Source organism: Solanum lycopersicum, chromosome 7 (genome assembly GCF_036512215.1).
Source record: "Solanum lycopersicum chromosome 7, SLM_r2.1".
Taxonomy (NCBI): Eukaryota; Viridiplantae; Streptophyta; class Magnoliopsida; order Solanales; family Solanaceae; genus Solanum; species Solanum lycopersicum.
Window position 1 is genome coordinate 3,270,411 of NC_090806.1, and position 16,781 is coordinate 3,287,191.

General features: G+C 35.0%; 2 protein-coding genes across 2 annotated transcripts; both read left to right on the top strand.

The window, feature by feature from the left end:
- The first annotated feature begins 283 nt into the window (after positions 1 to 283).
- Positions 284 to 8,064, top strand: LOC101245373 (calmodulin-binding protein 60 D). The gene is made up of 9 exons (XM_010324946.4): positions 284 to 579; positions 792 to 913; positions 1,504 to 1,579; positions 2,307 to 2,365; positions 4,799 to 5,292; positions 5,377 to 5,537; positions 5,640 to 5,843; positions 6,079 to 6,316; positions 7,128 to 8,064. The coding sequence occupies exons 2-9, from the start codon at positions 816 to 818 to the stop codon at positions 7,709 to 7,711; spliced, it is 1,914 nt and encodes a 637-aa protein (XP_010323248.3). The 5' UTR covers positions 284 to 579; positions 792 to 815; the 3' UTR covers positions 7,712 to 8,064.
- A 5,401-nt stretch (positions 8,065 to 13,465) lies between these two features.
- On the top strand, positions 13,466 to 16,714 carry LOC104648245 (NAC transcription factor 56-like). The gene is made up of 3 exons (XM_010325169.3): positions 13,466 to 13,879; positions 15,247 to 15,539; positions 15,619 to 16,714. Exons 1-3 carry the CDS (start codon positions 13,576 to 13,578, stop codon positions 16,507 to 16,509), a joined length of 1,488 nt encoding a protein of 495 aa, XP_010323471.2. The 5' UTR covers positions 13,466 to 13,575; the 3' UTR covers positions 16,510 to 16,714.
- The last annotated feature ends 67 nt before the right edge of the window (positions 16,715 to 16,781 follow it).

The window sequence follows — 16,781 nt, forward strand, 5'->3', positions numbered from 1 at the left end:
AAATTATTGATAACCTTAAAAACACTTCTGAATTATAACTCAACTAATTAAACTTAAATACATCCTGAACTATTATTTATTTGAAGATTAAACTGATAATTTACGATCGAAAAAAAAACAAAAGTAAAAATTCTTTGACTATAAAATTTTAGAAAAGGACAAAAGATGACACCACCTAAAATTATGGTGATGTAAGATCAGGCAAAATGAATGGCCTAGATCTTGTGTACACTCATTCAATCTAATTGGTCTTCTTACCATTCTATCCAAAGCTAAGGCAGCCACCCAACATCATCAAAGCCATAAAGCAAACACCAAAAACATATCAAACTCTTCTTTTTCTCTCTAAAATAGTCTTGTAAGTGGGACCCTTTTATTACAAACCCCCACCCCCACTCCCACCCCACCACCCACAGATATTTCACCCACCCACCCATAGTAACCTATCCCACCATCAGCAGCACCTCAAAAGAGGCAAAAAGAAACAAACTGTTAAAACTAATAAAGACAGTGTTCAGTTCTTGAGAGAGAAAGAGAAATCTCTTAGGTTCAACTAAAGTTTCAAGAATTACCAATCAGGTGAATTTTACTGAAAACCCCACTTGTAAAGTTGTGATCTTTATGGATATTATGTGGATATTTTTTTTGTGTGTAAATAAATTAGGGTTTTGATGTGGGGATCTTGAATTTTGTGTATTTGGGTGTTGTGGGAAATTTTCTTGAATGAACTTAAAGATCTGTTGGATTGTTTTGTTGATTGTTGTTTGTTTTGTTATTTGTGGTGAATTTAGGGAAAAAAGAAGGTATTTGTCTAAATGCAGACTAGGTATATGGAGAGGACAAAATCTATGAAGAGGAGCTTGGAGGGTGATGATGAACAGCCTCCTGAGCGTAAAAGACCTGCTTTAGCTAGGTAAAGCTTTGTAACTTAATTTTTCTTGAATTTGAGTGATTTTTTTTGTTAATTTTGGTACATGAAGTTGGTCACTTGTGGGATTTCACTTAGGTATGTTGTTGTTGTTACATGAAGGGTTATTTGCTAGTTATTTAACTTGAATCTGTGCTAAGTCTATCACTTTGGATGTTTTATGCAGAAAATGAAATTTATCATTGTAATTGTTGAAAGGTTAATCCTGTTGAAGTAAAAGTTAGAATGTTTAATCCTGTTGAAGTAAAAATTTATCACAGTTTGACCAATGTGTATGGGTTAGTATATAGGAAACAATATACTAACAAGCAACATGTATTTTAACGATTCTCTTTCTGCTGTGTTTTCTTGTTATTTTGGGTTTCTTCTTCTTTTAATGGGGAAGGCTTTTAATGGGCGATGCTCTGTCAGTTAAAGCGATGGGCTCTGGAGACAACTAAGTACATACTTTTGTGGCGTTACTTACTTGTGGTTTTCCCTCACATTGCTAAAATAGTCAACTACAGAAGTTTACCTGTATGTTTTTTTTCTCTTCTTAAAAGAAATTTGAGATTATCAAATGATATTTTATGCAGTGTTATTGTGGAAGCTCTCAAGGTGGATAGTCTTCAAAAGCTCTGCTCATCTTTGGAACCGATTCTTCGGAGAGTTGTAAGATATATAACATTAGGATTTATTTATTTTCCTGTCATTCCTTTCATAATCTTCAATTGGTTGATAGTGTCATCCTGCTAGGAAATATGTTTCCACATTAAGTTTATCATCTATGTAAAAGAAAGTCTGTTTTGGAGGTCAGGTCTCCATGCTTTTTTGTTGCATCATAATTTTTTGCTCTTTTTGTTTTTATGTGGAATTTGAACTTGGGAATTCATCTTGACCAGTTGCCGATATTTTCTCTGATAAGGGTTATTTTTAGTGGGAAATCTATTTGTTCTTTCTTTTATGTTTAATATTGTACCTGTTGTATTATTCTATTATATGTTATATCACACTTTCCCTATTATTTGCTATTACTTGGTTGCTATGTCTTGTTTAATGTTGTCTTATCCTTTTCAAATTGCTTTGTTATGTGTTACTGAGCTGAGGGTCTTTCAGAAACAACCTCTCTATCTCTACGAGATAGGATAAGGTCTGTGTATACTCTACCCTCCCAGACCCCACTGTGGGAATACAGCGGATATGATGTTGTTGTTATTGTATAGTTGATTATGCTAGTAGGGTGAAAAGATGAATGGCCCTTCACATGTAACTACATATAGTGTGTACATGTATTTGTATAAAATCCAATATTCTAACATGTGGTGAGAATTATCTTTTGTGGTTTCAGTTACTTGATGTCTAGGCTTCTTATTGGATATTCACCATTTGATCTGAACAGGTTAGTGAAGAGGTGGAACGAGCATTGGCTAAGTTAGGCCCTGCCAGAATTGCTGGAAGGTTAGGCTATGAACTATGTTGTTTTGTATCCAAGTCTTGTTTTTTTCTTATGGACACCATTTGGAATTTTTTTTGCTTTTTTATGCTTCTAGGTGGAGAGAATTTCTTCCTATTTTATTGAAAAAGACAGAATAGCTAATTAGACACCCTTAAGTTGCACTAGATTGTGTTCCCGCCCCCCAGCTTTACAGGATTTCATTTAGGCAAGTATGTGTTCAATATTAGTGTTTTTAACCCTTTTGACCACCCTGTGTGGTCCTTGATCACTATCCACATGAGATAATATGCCAGACCATCATCTATATTTACAAAAGCAATTATCCATCCCCATTTTTTCGTTCCTTATCTTCCCCATCCCTCTAAGTCATTCCCATATCTCTTCCCCATCCACCATCACCTCACACCACTACCCACCTCTAGCAACTTCTTGAAATCAAAATACTTTTAGATCTTTGAATTTGATTCACTGTTGATAACAATGCATTGTGGGTCATAAAAAAGATTATTTGATGGATTAGAAATCAACAAGGTATGAGGAAATTTTGACTTGAATCCTTCTCTAGCTGAGAGAGATGAAGTCATGTAGATCATTTGGACCTTGTGGTTATATTGCATAGTATCTGTGCATTCATGTTATTGATTTATCAAAAAAGATTAAAGACAGATTCTTGTAGAATTTTCAAGGATCCTAAATAAGTTGGTTCAATCTTTGGTCTTAGCTTAGTACCTTTTTTCTACAAATACACAGTTCAGCTGCAGTGTGCATTATGTTGTGGTCCTTTTTCTGAACATGGAGTGATGCTTATTATCCAATTTAAAGAAGAGTATTCCAACTATGTGCTACAATAATCTATACAAAGTTGTGTGTTCTTTCCTAGTTGTGCACGTTGAATGGAATTTGGAGGATATTAAGCTTATAACTACATTAAAAAAAAAGATTTTGGAGGACATGTGTTCCTTTTGTCTACCTTGACTATTCCACTGGGCACTTGTATCCTCTTGGAAACTCTGTCCAGCGTGTTTAAGCACAATTGGAAGAAATTACCCTGTATATATGCCTCTGCTGGAACTGGAAGACATAGACATTGCGGTTCCAGTTTCATTGACCACCTGGAACCTGGCCATAAGTCAACCTCGGTGCTTACATGTGTTAAAATACCTTATTCTGATTTCACCATAATGGATGGATGTGATTCAACCACGTCACAAAAACTGTACCTGTTTGAAAACACCGAGTAAAGAAAATGTTAAAACTTGTATTTGGTTCTTTAGTATCTCATACCCTTTTTTAGTTTTACCCGGAGTGATTTTATTTTGAGTGCTTTTATGATGTTGGGTAAGGAACTGTTGGAGCCTCCATGCAAAAAGAAAACATAAATCCCTGCTTTCAAGCATGAACGCATCTACAAAGGGAAAAAGAAATGGAAAATAGAACATAGTCTGTATTTAGTTTTGTTTATGTTATCTCTTGGAAGGTCTATTAAACCTTGTTTAAGTTATATCTGTAAACATTTCATGAGTAAATGGCTTCCATTCTTGTCGAAACATAAGTTGGTAGGGCTGCTCAAAACATAAAACTAAAAAATAAACAATATTGGACAAGATGTATGTACTATGTGATTAAACTGGATATGTTGTTGGACAATATGTATAAAAAATATGTACATTATTTGAGTATTGCATATCAGCTAGTTGAGGAGATTGGGGTTCAAAATCCTAACTGAGACAGAAAATATCTGGTGATTTCTTTCATCTTCCTAGGCATTGGACAGGGTTACTCGGTATTTATGGTGGTGGAAGGTAGTGGGTACCTGGTGGAATAGTTGAGGTGGATGCAAGCTGGTATTTACATTATATAATATAAAAAGAGCACGTCTAATGAGGCAGTTTCAAATATGTGATTTCTGCATTGCATTGTCTTGTTTTTGTTCATTCTTCTTTTATGCTTACAAAAAGCAAACGAGGGAGTATGCTAAGCTTCTTTCTTTTGCGTGCATATTCACTTTCCAAGCAAATCCATGATATGAGAAACACAAATAGTTTATGCACCTCCGGGCTCTGGACATATATTTTTGTGCTACTACTATCTGAAGTTTCTTGGTAAATCTTAAGCATATCAAGGTTGGATCAAGAAGATGTAAGAATTTCTGGTCATATGCAATCAAAATAGGATGTACTGTATGATAATTTTAACCTTGTCAAAAAAGTATGTATACTACTAAATTTATTGATGTTTCACTGAATATGCAATGTAGTTTTTAGAAGATTCCAAAAAAGTATGTTTATTGCTAAATTTATTGATGTTTCACTGAATATGCAATGTAGTTTTTAGAAGATTCCAAAAAAGTATGTTTATTGCTAAATTTATTGATGTTTCACTGAATATGCAATGTAGTTTTCAGAAGATGCCATCCTAAAATCTTCAGGTTTCAGGTCATCTCCTAAGAGAATTGAAGGGCCCGATGGAAGTAACTTGCAGCTTCAGTTTAGGTCTAGGCTATCTTTGCCTCTGTTCACTGGAGGCAAAGTAGAAGGAGAGCATGGTGCTGCTATCCATGTTGTCTTAATTGACACAACTACTGGCCATCTTGTGACTGCTGGTCCTGAATCATGTATAAAACTGGACGTTGTTGTGCTAGAAGGTGATTTCAACAATGAAGAAGATGAAGGATGGACACAAGAAGAATTTGACGGTCATGTTGTTAAAGAGCGTGAAGGAAAGAGACCTCTTTTAACTGGTGACTTGCAAATTACACTCAAGGAAGGCGTTGGAACTTTGGGGGATCTCACATTTACAGACAATTCAAGTTGGATAAGGAGCAGGAAGTTCAGACTTGGCATGAAAGTTGCTTCTGGATATTGTGAAGGAGTACGCATACGAGAAGCCAAGACTGAGGCTTTCACTGTTAAAGATCACCGTGGAGAATGTAGGCTGCTTAGTCTAAACTTTTTGCTGTTACTCTTCTCTATTCTACTGTTATTGACTCTGTCTGAACTTCTTACTCCTGCAGTGTACAAGAAACATTATCCACCAGCTCTAAATGATGATGTCTGGAGATTGGAGAAGATTGGCAAGGATGGTTCTTTCCACAAGAGGCTAAACAAGGCCGGGATATTTACTGTTGAAGACTTCCTTAGGCTTGTGGTCCGAGACCCACAGAAACTAAGAAGTGTGAGTGTATAGTGAGATATAACAAGGAAAATGAAAAAATAGATATATTTTAACTTAACATTTCATTGCACTTTGTCTTCAATCTGACTTGTATTTCGGCAGATCCTTGGAAGCGGTATGTCAAATAAGATGTGGGAGGCTCTAATAGAGCATGCAAAGACCTGTGTCTTGAGTGGGAAGCTTTATGTCTATTATTCTGATGATTCGAGGAACGTTGGTGTTGTTTTCAACAATATTTATGAGCTGAATGGCCTTATAGCTGGTGAACAATACTATTCGGCAGATTCACTTTCAGACAGCCAGAAGGTTGTTTATTTTCTTTTATATACTGTTCCTTTGATTTTGAGTTCTCTTTGGGGTTGATATTATTGGATTTCTAACATACTGTGTTAACTCTCTAAGCTATCAGCCTGGTCATTCAACTGACTTTTTCAAAATCTAGAATTGCAATGGAATTTGAAGTGTATTTCATTTAATTGTGGTTCTTACCTTTTGATAAAGAATGTGCCAGCTCTTATATGGTCTTTAAATGTTCTTGTAGGTATACGTAGATTCTTTGGTCAAGAAGGCATATGATAATTGGAATCAAGTCGTTGAATATGATGGCAAGTCATTTCTGAACATCAAGCAAAATCAAAATCCAAGCTCTTCTAGGAACGAGCTTCCTGTTGGGCCAGTGGATTACCCCAACACCTTGGTTAATCAGCTTCCGCAGTCACGCCATCCTGTTCCAGTTCAATCCGAGCAATCTTCTATGGATCCCAACTTGCTAATTGGAGGTAACCTGTTAATTTCAAAATTTTTATACTTCTATTGGTGGTAATCAGGGAGTGGTTATCTTCTTTCTTGCGAATAGTTCTGTTTGTTTCATTGCTTTGCCTGGTCTATGAGTCATTGCTGGTATCCTTAGCTGTAATTTGGCTGCTACACATACCATCAATGACTCTTGTACTTTGGCCACTCCCCTCATTTTCATTTGTTTTTGCTTTACAAGCTACATTCGCCGATAGCATTTGTGGAAACGATGTTTCTTAATCGAGAATGTGCAGTGATTTGGAAGGTTGCAGAGTTGTGACAATGGATTGTAGACTAAAAGGAACTTGTCTAATGGATTGTTAAAATGTAATGAGGAAATATTGTTGTGATGTACCGAGACCTTACCCCGTGCCTTTTTGAGGTTGACAGACTGTTTTTAAGAGATCCTTGACTCAAAAGGAAAGTATACTCCACAAGAATAAAAGAAAAGAGACATCAAAGTAGCAAGATACAAACAAATGCTACGACCGCCAGTAATATGAATACTACAAAGAGGACAAGAGGAGACCAGCTCACTCCCTCTCACACAGAAAATGACAACACTCATCTACTTACTAATCTTCTACCCTAATCCTCAACCTCCACACTTTCCTATCTAAAGTCATGTCCTCAGTCAAATGAATTGTGTCATGTCCTATTTGATCGTGTCTGTAGTTTGGTTTCTTACACTCTTGGAGACCTTTTGTGGTTAAGCTCTCTCTTTCTCCCTTTCCAAACTTATCCTCTGCACTATAAATATCATAATACTGTCATCTTTTAATATTGGTGCAACAGGTTCAGGTTACAATGACAACATGGTTGCTAGGATGCCTACCCAAAGTCCTATGATGAATTCTAATTCCCGCTCACAGTTTGAGAGCACTCCATTTGCGCCTCAGCACCAAATAACCAGCAGTCATCAGCTCCAGAGTACGAGATATGACAACAATGTTGGCCTGGCTCTTGGTCCTCCACAATCATCTTCATTCCAGACAATTACCTCATCTCTCCCACAAACCAATCTTAATCCTTTTGATGATTGGTCGCACAACAGGGACAAGGGAGTTGACGAATTCTTGTCTGAGGAGGAAATTCGAATGAGAAGCAATGAAATTCTTGAGAATGATGATATGCAACATTTGCTAAGACTTTTCAGCATGGGAGGCCATGGTTCTGTAAATGTGCCTGAAGATGGATATGGTTTCCCATCTTTCATGCCTTCGCCATCTCCTAGTTTCAGTTATGATGAAGACCGCACACGGCCAGGAAAAGCTGTTGTTGGTTGGCTGAAAATTAAGGCTGCAATGAGGTGGGGGTTCTTTGTGCGGAAGAAGGCAGCTGAGAGGCGTGCACAGCTCGTGGAACTGGATGATGAATAAAATCTGGTGTGGAAACATTAGGGCATTTAGACTTAACCATCGACCATTTGAATAACTATTCACAAGGCCGTGGTCATGCAGGCCCGAGTAATTAGCTTTCGACTCTAGACGGTATATTTTCCGAGGGATTAGTCAATTCGATTGTTTTTCTTTTTTCATGTACAGAAGCCTGTACAGTAAATTCTCTTTTAACACTCTCATTGTTAACTCCATCGTGCTTACTCTCTTTATCTGTTTCAAGATGTAATGTAATGTATAAGTCCTGCAGACCCAAGGGAAATATGCTTTCAAGAACACCTGTGTGTTGAATTCTATATGAACTTTTATGGTAAAAATGATGCTGTTTGGCTTTGCATTTGAGTATTTAGTTAACTTACATTATGGTTTTTTGCTTTCTCCATTGCCATTTTAAGTGCCAAAAATGATTGTAGGTTACAAGATGATGATTTTCTAACCATTGATTCCTTAATCGACTTTGTTCTGATTCAACCTTGATGGGTCCATTTGAAATGACTTGAAGACCATATTCATAGTTTTGCTATGGTTGATGTCTTTTTTTTGGTGTTATACATGTCAATAAAAAAATGACGCTCGTCTTTGAGAAATAAAGAGTATCATTTATTAGGTTGTTATTGATGGATTTTATAAAATCGATATAACATTTTATAAATTTAGTGGACTAATATAAACAAAAAATTGAGATAATCTTGAATTCCTTTTTCTTGACTTCAAATAGAATTCATCACGCAAATCCAGAAAAATCAATGGACTAATCCTTTTTCCAAAACATAATTACTGTTGGTCCATAAACTTTTGGAAATTTTTCTGATTTTTTCATGGGTAATAGAATTCATGAACTTTTGAACATATTACTAATTGACTCTGTTTGGCACATCAAACCAACTACGGATTAGGTAAATTTTCTATTTTATCGATTTTCATGTGCTATAGTTTATAAATTTTTGGTGAATCAGAATTTCGACGTCTTTACTGTCAAAATTTTTTGTGGACATTCGTTAAGACGTTAGTTATGGATTTAGTTGAACCTGACGGCCAACACGATCAATTTTCAAGGTCAAACGAGCCCCGCAGCAAGTAAATCCCCCATTTTGTCGATTTTCATGTGCTATAGTTACACCATCTTTTTTAATGATACGAAATTCCAACATTATTTTTGTCAAAATTTTTTGTGGACGTCCGTTAAGACGTTATCTATGGAGTCAGTTGGTCGTGACGGCCAAGACAGCCCATTTTCAAGGTCAAACGAGCCTTGGAGCAAACAAACCCCTCATTTTGCCGATTTTTGTGTACTGTAGTCCATGGATTTTTGGTGATCCAAAATTTCGACGTCAATTTTGCTCAATTTTTTTGCAGACATCCTTTCAGGCGCTAGCTATGGAGCCAGTTAGCACTGACGGCTAAAACAATTCATTTTTTAAGGTCAAACAAGCCAAGAGAAGGTAAATATTTGTGTGCTATACTTCATGATTTTTTTGTGATTCAGAATTCCGACATCTTTTTTGCCAAAATTTTTCGTGGACATCGTTTAAGACGTTAGCTATGGAGCCAATAGGCCCTGACAGCCAAAACGATCCATTTTCAAGGTCAAACGAGATCCGGAGCAAGTAAACCCCCCATTTTATCGATTTTCATGTGTTATAGTTAACCTTCTTATGTAATGATGCAAAATTTCGACGTTATTTTTGCCAAAATTTTTGTGGACATCCGTTGAGACGTTAGATCTGGAGTCAGTTGGTCATGACTGTCAAAACAATCCATTTTCAAAGTCAAACGAGCCTCGGATCAGGTAAACCCTCATTTTGCCAATTTTCGTGTACTATAGTCTATGAATTTTTGGTGATCCAAAATTGCGACGTCAATTTTGTTAAATTTTTTTAGGGATATCCATTGAGACGTTAGCTATGGAGCCAGTTGGCTCTAACGGTCAAAACGATCCATTTACAAAGTCAAACAAGCCTCAGAGCAGGTAAATCCCCCATTTTGCAATTTTTGTGTACTATATAATACCATGGATTTTTGGTGACCCGAAATCCCACCGTCTTTTTTTACGAAAATATTTGTGGACGTCCATTAAGACGTTAGTTATGGAGCCAGTTGACCCCGACAACTAAAACGACCCATTTTCAAGGTCAAATGAGCCCCGGAGCTGGTAAATCCCCAAATTTTGTCAATTTTTGTGTGCTATAGAGCATGCATTTTTGGTGATCCAAAATTTCGACGTCTTTTTTGCTAAAATTTTCATTGATGTCCGTTAAAATGTTGGCTATCGAGCATGTAAACCTCTTATTTTTGGCAAAATTTTCCACGGACGTTCGTTAAGACCTTAGCTATGGAGTTAATTGTCCATGACACCCAAAACTGCCAATTTTAAAGGTCAAACAAGTCCAGGAGCAATTTAGTTATAGTTCTCAAATTTTTGGTGATCCTTGATTCCGACATCATTTTTGTCCAAATTTTTTGTGGATATCAATTAGGACGACAGTTATGGAGCCAGTTGGCCCTAGCGATATAACGACCCATTTTCAAGGTCAAACAAGCTTCAGAGCAAGTGGACCCCTCAATTTGCTATTTTCGTGTGCTATAGTCCATGAATTTTTTTGTGATTTAGAATTTCAATGTCATTTTAGCCAAAAAATTTTGTGGACATCCTTTATGATGTTAGCTATGGAGCTAGTTGGCCCTGACACACAAAACGATTCATTTTCAAGGTAAAACAAGATCCAAAGCAAGTAAACCCCCCAATCCCCCCCCCCCCCCCCCCCATTTTGCTGATATTGGTGTGCTATAGTTACCATCTATTTTGGTGATTCGAATATCGACATTATTTTGCTAAAAAATTTCGTGGACGTTCGTTAAGACATTAGCTACGAATTTTGTTGTCTCTGATGGCAAAATGACCCATTTACAAGGTTAAACAACCCAGGACCAAGTAAACTCTCATTTTGCCGAATTTCGTGTACTATAGTCCATGCATTTTTAGTGATCTAGTATTTTGAATTCATTTTTGTCAAAAAAATTTGTGGACATCCGTTAATACAGTTAGTTATGGAGCTAGTTGGCCCTTACGACTTAAACGACCCATTTTCAAAGTCAAAGGAGCGCAGAACAGGTAAATCCCCCATTTTGCCGATTTCATGTGCTATAGTCCATGTATTTTTGATAATCCAGAATTCTGACGTCGTTTTTGCCAAAAATTTTCTTGGACGTCCATTAAGACGTTAGCAAAGGATTTTATTGGCCCTGATAGTCAAAACAACTCATTTTCAAGGTCAAATGAGCCCAGAGCAGGTAAATCCCTCATTTTATCGATTTTCGTGTGCTATAGTACATCATTTTTTTGGTTATCCAAGTTCTGTCGTTATTTTTGCCAAAAATTTTCATGGACGTCCGTTAAGACATTAGTTATGAAGTCAGTTGACCCTGACAGCCAAAACGACACATTTTAAAGGTCAAACGAGCCTCAAAACAAGTAAACCCCCTATTTTATCAATTTTCATGTACTATAATCCATGAATTTTTTATGATCCGAAATTCTGATGTAATTTTTGCCCAATTTTTTTTGGACGTCCATTAAGATGTTAACTATGGTGTCAGTTAGCCCTGACGTCTAAAACAATCCATTTTCAAGGTCAAACAAGCCCCGAAGCATATAAACCTCCTCATTTTACCGATTTTCTTGTGCTATAGACCATAAATTTTTGGTGATCCAGAATTCCAACGTCTTTTTTGTGAAACTTTTCCGTAGACTTCCATTAAGACATTAGTTATGGAGCCAGGTGGCTCTGACGGTCAAAACGATCCATTTTCAAGATCAAACAAACCTCGGAGCAGGTGAATCCCCTATTTTGTCGATTTTCAAGTGTTATAGTTCACCATCTTTTTTGGTGATCCGAAATTTTGATGTTATTTTTGCCAAAAATTTTCGTGGATGTCTGTCAAGACTTTTGTTATGGAGTCAGTTGACCCTTACGACCGGAACGACCCATTTTAAAGGTCAAACGAGCCCCGAAGCAGGTAAACCTCCTATTTTGCCAATTTCATATACTATATTCTATGAATGTTTGGTGATCCGGAATTTCAACGTTATTTTTGCTCAAATTTTTGCGGACATCTGTTAAGATGTTAGTCATTGAGCTAGTTGGCGCTGACGGCTAAAACGACTCATTTAAAAGGTCAAACGAGCCCCTAAGCATGTAAATCTCTCATTTTGCTGATTTTCGTGTGTTATAGTCCATGAATTTTTTATGATCCAAAATTTCAATATTATTTTTGCTAAAATATTTCGTGAACGTCTGTTAAGACGTTAGCTATAGAGTCAGGTTGCCCTAACGACCAAAACAACCCATTTTCAAGGTCAAACAAGTTTTGGAGTAGGTAAATCCTCCAATTTCGTCAATTTTTGTGTTCTATAGTTCACCATCATTTTTTATGATTCGAAATTCCAACGTTATTTGTCAAAAAATTTCGTGGACGTTCGTTAAAACGTTAGTTATGGAGCCTGTTGGCCCTGATAGCCAAAAGACCCATTTTCAAGGTCAAACGAGCCCCAGAGCAAGTAAAACCCCCCATTTGCCGATTTTCGTGTACTATAGTCCTCAGATTTTCGGTGATCCAGAATTTCATCGTCATTTTTGCCGAAAAATTTCTCAAGTGATCGTTTAGACGTTAGCTATAGAGCCAGTTGACCCTGATGGCTAATACGACCGGTTTTCAAGGCCAAACGAGCTCCGGAGTAGGTAAACCCCTCATTTTGTCGATTTTTGTGTGCTATAGTCCATGAATTTTTTGTGATCCAGAATTTCGGCATCATTTTTTCCCACATTTTCGTGGACGTCCGTTAAGATGTTAGATATTGAGCCAATTCACCCTGACTTCTAAAACGACCCATTTTCAAAGTCAAACGAGCCCAGAACAGGTAAATCTCTCATTTTATCGATTTTTATATGCTATATATAGTTGACCATCTTTTTTAGTTTTTCGGAATTCTAACGTTATTTTTCGCAAAAAAAAAAATCGTGAACATCCGTTAAAATTTTAGCTATGATTCTCAATTTTTTCGTGTGCATAATGAACCATACTCGTATTAAAGTGTTTTTTCCCTTGGATCATATAATTTAATGCAACACTAAAAGTTTCGAATTGAAAAGGAATCTTATATCATTGGTACACATGTGAGTGATTATATTGCTTATTACCTTATTGGCATCTCAAAATATATTTAAATATAAAATTAGAAAAAGTAAAGTGTGAAATGACATTTTCAAAATATTGTGTTAGGAAAACATGTCGAAAAATAAGGCAAAAATACATAGCACCTGTCAATTTTAAAACAAATATTATATTCAAATAAACAACATAACAACCATTTTAACAAAAAAGTAAGAATTATAGTTGACGTTAATCTCACACCTTATCATTAGATAACAAAGTTTTTTTCCCAAATATTATTTTGATAAAGTCTCACATCATTAAATTTAAAAGATATATCTTAAAAAGTTATAAACAATATTTATACGTAAGATTGTAATAGAACGAGTTTTATTTAAATTATTAATCCACAAATATATAGTTTTTTAAATTAATTATCCAATCATATAAACTTATATTTCAGATTATATTTCATCCAATCAAAGTAGTTAAAAGTATCTTAGTAGGATTAGTAGTTATCTAAACTTAATACAACTCATATTAGTCAAATCCTTTTACCATATAATTCCTAAAACATTATTTTGATCATATAAAAACTCCTCTTCGTGTTAATTAGATTTATAATTGCTATTAACATCTTCCATCTAATTAGCCAAATTAAGTTTAATTAGGGTTTTTTTTAAGTTGCAGAGTCCATGGAAAACCATAACACATCTCTTACAAACAATGAGTCCAAAGATAATTTAATTAGTGCTAATCATATAAATGAGCTCCCAATTAGTGCTGTGTTTAGTAACAAGGATAGTAATGGTGATCAAATTATGTCACCTGAAGATGTTGAAGCTTTGATGAACAAATTTCCTCCAGGTTTTCGATTTCATCCTACGGATTATGAGCTAATTAAACATTATTTGGAGAGGAAGCTTGCTAATTTGCCTTTGCATCCCAATAAGATCTATGAGTTGAATATTTACAAGTATGAGCCCGACACGATTGCTGGTACGTATAAATTTTGAATCCGTCTCTTTGATTATATTCATGAGTTTTGTTTAGTAAGTTAACTAGGGTTTATGTGTGTGTTTTTTTCGATACAATCTTGTTTAGGGTTTGTGGTTACGATTTATGTGTTTTCTTCCATACAATCTTGAGTTAGGGTTTGTGTTTTCTTCCATACAATCTTGTTTAGGGTTTGTGTTAGGGTTTATGTGATTTTTTTTCTTCACGTGTTTTTTCGATACAATCTTGTTTAGGGTTTGTGTTTTTTTTTCTTCATGTGTTTTTTCGGTACAATCTTGTTTAGGGTTTGTGTTATGGTTTATGTGTTTTTTTTTCTTCATATGTTTTTCGATACAATCTTATTTAGGGTTTATGTGTTTTCTTTTTCTTCATGTATTTTTTCGATACAATCTTGTTTAGGTTATGTGTTAGGGTTTTATAAGTTTATTTATCCAAAAGATTTCAGGTTAATCTAAACATTGTTTAAGTTATTAATTTGAACCAATATTTTTTTTCCTTTAATAAGTCTTTGTTCAACAAATACTATATGTTTTCGTGTATTATTTTTCATAAATACGTTCAATCTTTGATCTAATTGTATAACGTATATAATTTTACACTAAAGTTTATATTACTGATGTCATGAGCTAGGTGTACCGTTTATAATAATATAACATGTTAAAATACATCGATAGTTATTACAATTTAAATTTTTTTTCGCAGCATATACTTATCTTGAGTCGACAACGATGTCGGTACGTATAATGTTGCATCGGCCTCTTGATTTTTGTTGAAGATAACTAACTAGGGTTTATGTATTTTATTTATTTTTTTTCTTCATGGAATTTTTCGATTCAATCTTGTTTAGGGTTTGTATTAGCGTTTCCAAGTAATTTAGTTTATTATCTAATCATGTTTAAGATAATAATTTTAACCTACATTTGTTTTCGTCTATTTCAACAAATTACTATATATCTGTCATGCTTATAACGTTCATAATACTATAACATGTTAAAATACATTAATATTTTTTTTTTCTTCGTGATTTTTCGATTCAATCTTTGTTTGGGGTTTGTATTAGCGTTTCCAAGTAATTTAGTTTATCATCAAATCATGTTTAAGATAATAACTTTTACCTACATTTTCAACATGTGTTTCATGCATGTAACGTTTATAATACTATAACATGTTAAAATACATTAATTTTTTTTCTTCATGATTTTTCGATTTAATCTTGTTTAGGGTTTGTATTAGTGTTTCCAATTAATTTAGTTTATTATCTAATCATGTTTAAGATAATGCTTCATGCATGTAACGTTTATAATACTATAACATGTTAAAATACATTGATAATATTTTTTTGGTCGCAGCACAACTTAAGCCTACGACAACGGAGAACATATGGTATGTTTTTACTCCAAGAGATCGCAAATACCCAAATGGAGAAAGGCCAGATAGATGTACTTGGAATGGGTACTGGAAAGCAACTGGAATAGATAAAATTATAGTTGATGATGATAACATTAGTAAAATTGGATCAAGAAGAGCTTTAGTTTACTATATTGGAAAGCCACCAAATGGGAAAAAAACTGATTGGATTATGCATGAATATATGATTCCTAAAATCACAATTCCAAATAGTTCGACACCAAGAAATCCAAAGGTAGGTTAGATTCACTTAAATATCGTATTACACTATTATTTATAGTTCGTTTTCTAATTTACTTTATTTCTTCTTGAAGTTGGATGAATGGGTTTTGTGTAAGTTTTACAATAGAAATGATGTGATTACTAGTGGTTCCACAAGAAGGAAGAGAAAGAGGGGAGATCATGATCCAATTATCGATGAAGTTCATCAAGACTCTGTCAGAAACAGCTTCACAAACTTCAATAACAACGACAATCATGCAGTTATGTTATCAGAGGGTACAAGTCTTGGAAACGACCCCACAAGCTACTTCAATTACAACTACAATCATGCAACGATGTTTTTTCAGGGTACAGATCAGGATTCTATGGGAAACGATCCCACAAACTATGATAACAACTACAATCATGCAATGACATTGCACCCTCAAGTTCACATGGAGGTTCCTACCTTACCTCAATGCCCTAACATGCCATTCTTGTCTAACTATCAAAATTATGTATCTGATCACTTCAATGATTATAGTATTGTCGATCCCCCTTTGCCTTTGAGGATTGAACCTACACCTACCAACAACTCAATCGAACATGATTACACCATGAACAATGAAGGTGTTGGAGGTGATTATGGTGAGTATTCTGAAGTACATGACCAATATTATGTATCTGATCAGTACATCGTGGATAATTATGAGTCACAATATGACACGAACAACTTTGTCAATGGTGAGACTACTACCTCAAACAACTTTGTCAATGGTGAGACTACTACTACCTCGAACAACTTTGTCAATGGTGAGACTACTACCTCAAACAACTTTGTCAATGGTGAGACTACTACTACCTCGAACAACTTTGTCAATGGTGAGACTACTAACTCAAACAACTTCGCCAATGGTGAGACTACTAACTCTGACAATTATGAGACTAATACCTCGAACAACTTTGTCAATGGTGAGACTAGTACGTCGAAGGAAGATAGCTAACATATGTGGTATTTTTATTACAATTGATTAGCTTTAAAGTTTTAGATCTTAGTTTTCACAATTATGATTTGATTTTCTTTGATGTAGTATGAAAGGATGATTTTCCTGAGGTAGCAAAGTAGTCTACCTCAGGAAAATCAATCCTATTTAGAATTAGCTATACATTTGTTATCTATATAATTGAGATAATGTGTTATATTATTGATTTATTTGTTGACTATGTAACACATTGTGATAATTAGCACTTAAATCATGATGCAAAACTCCGTCTA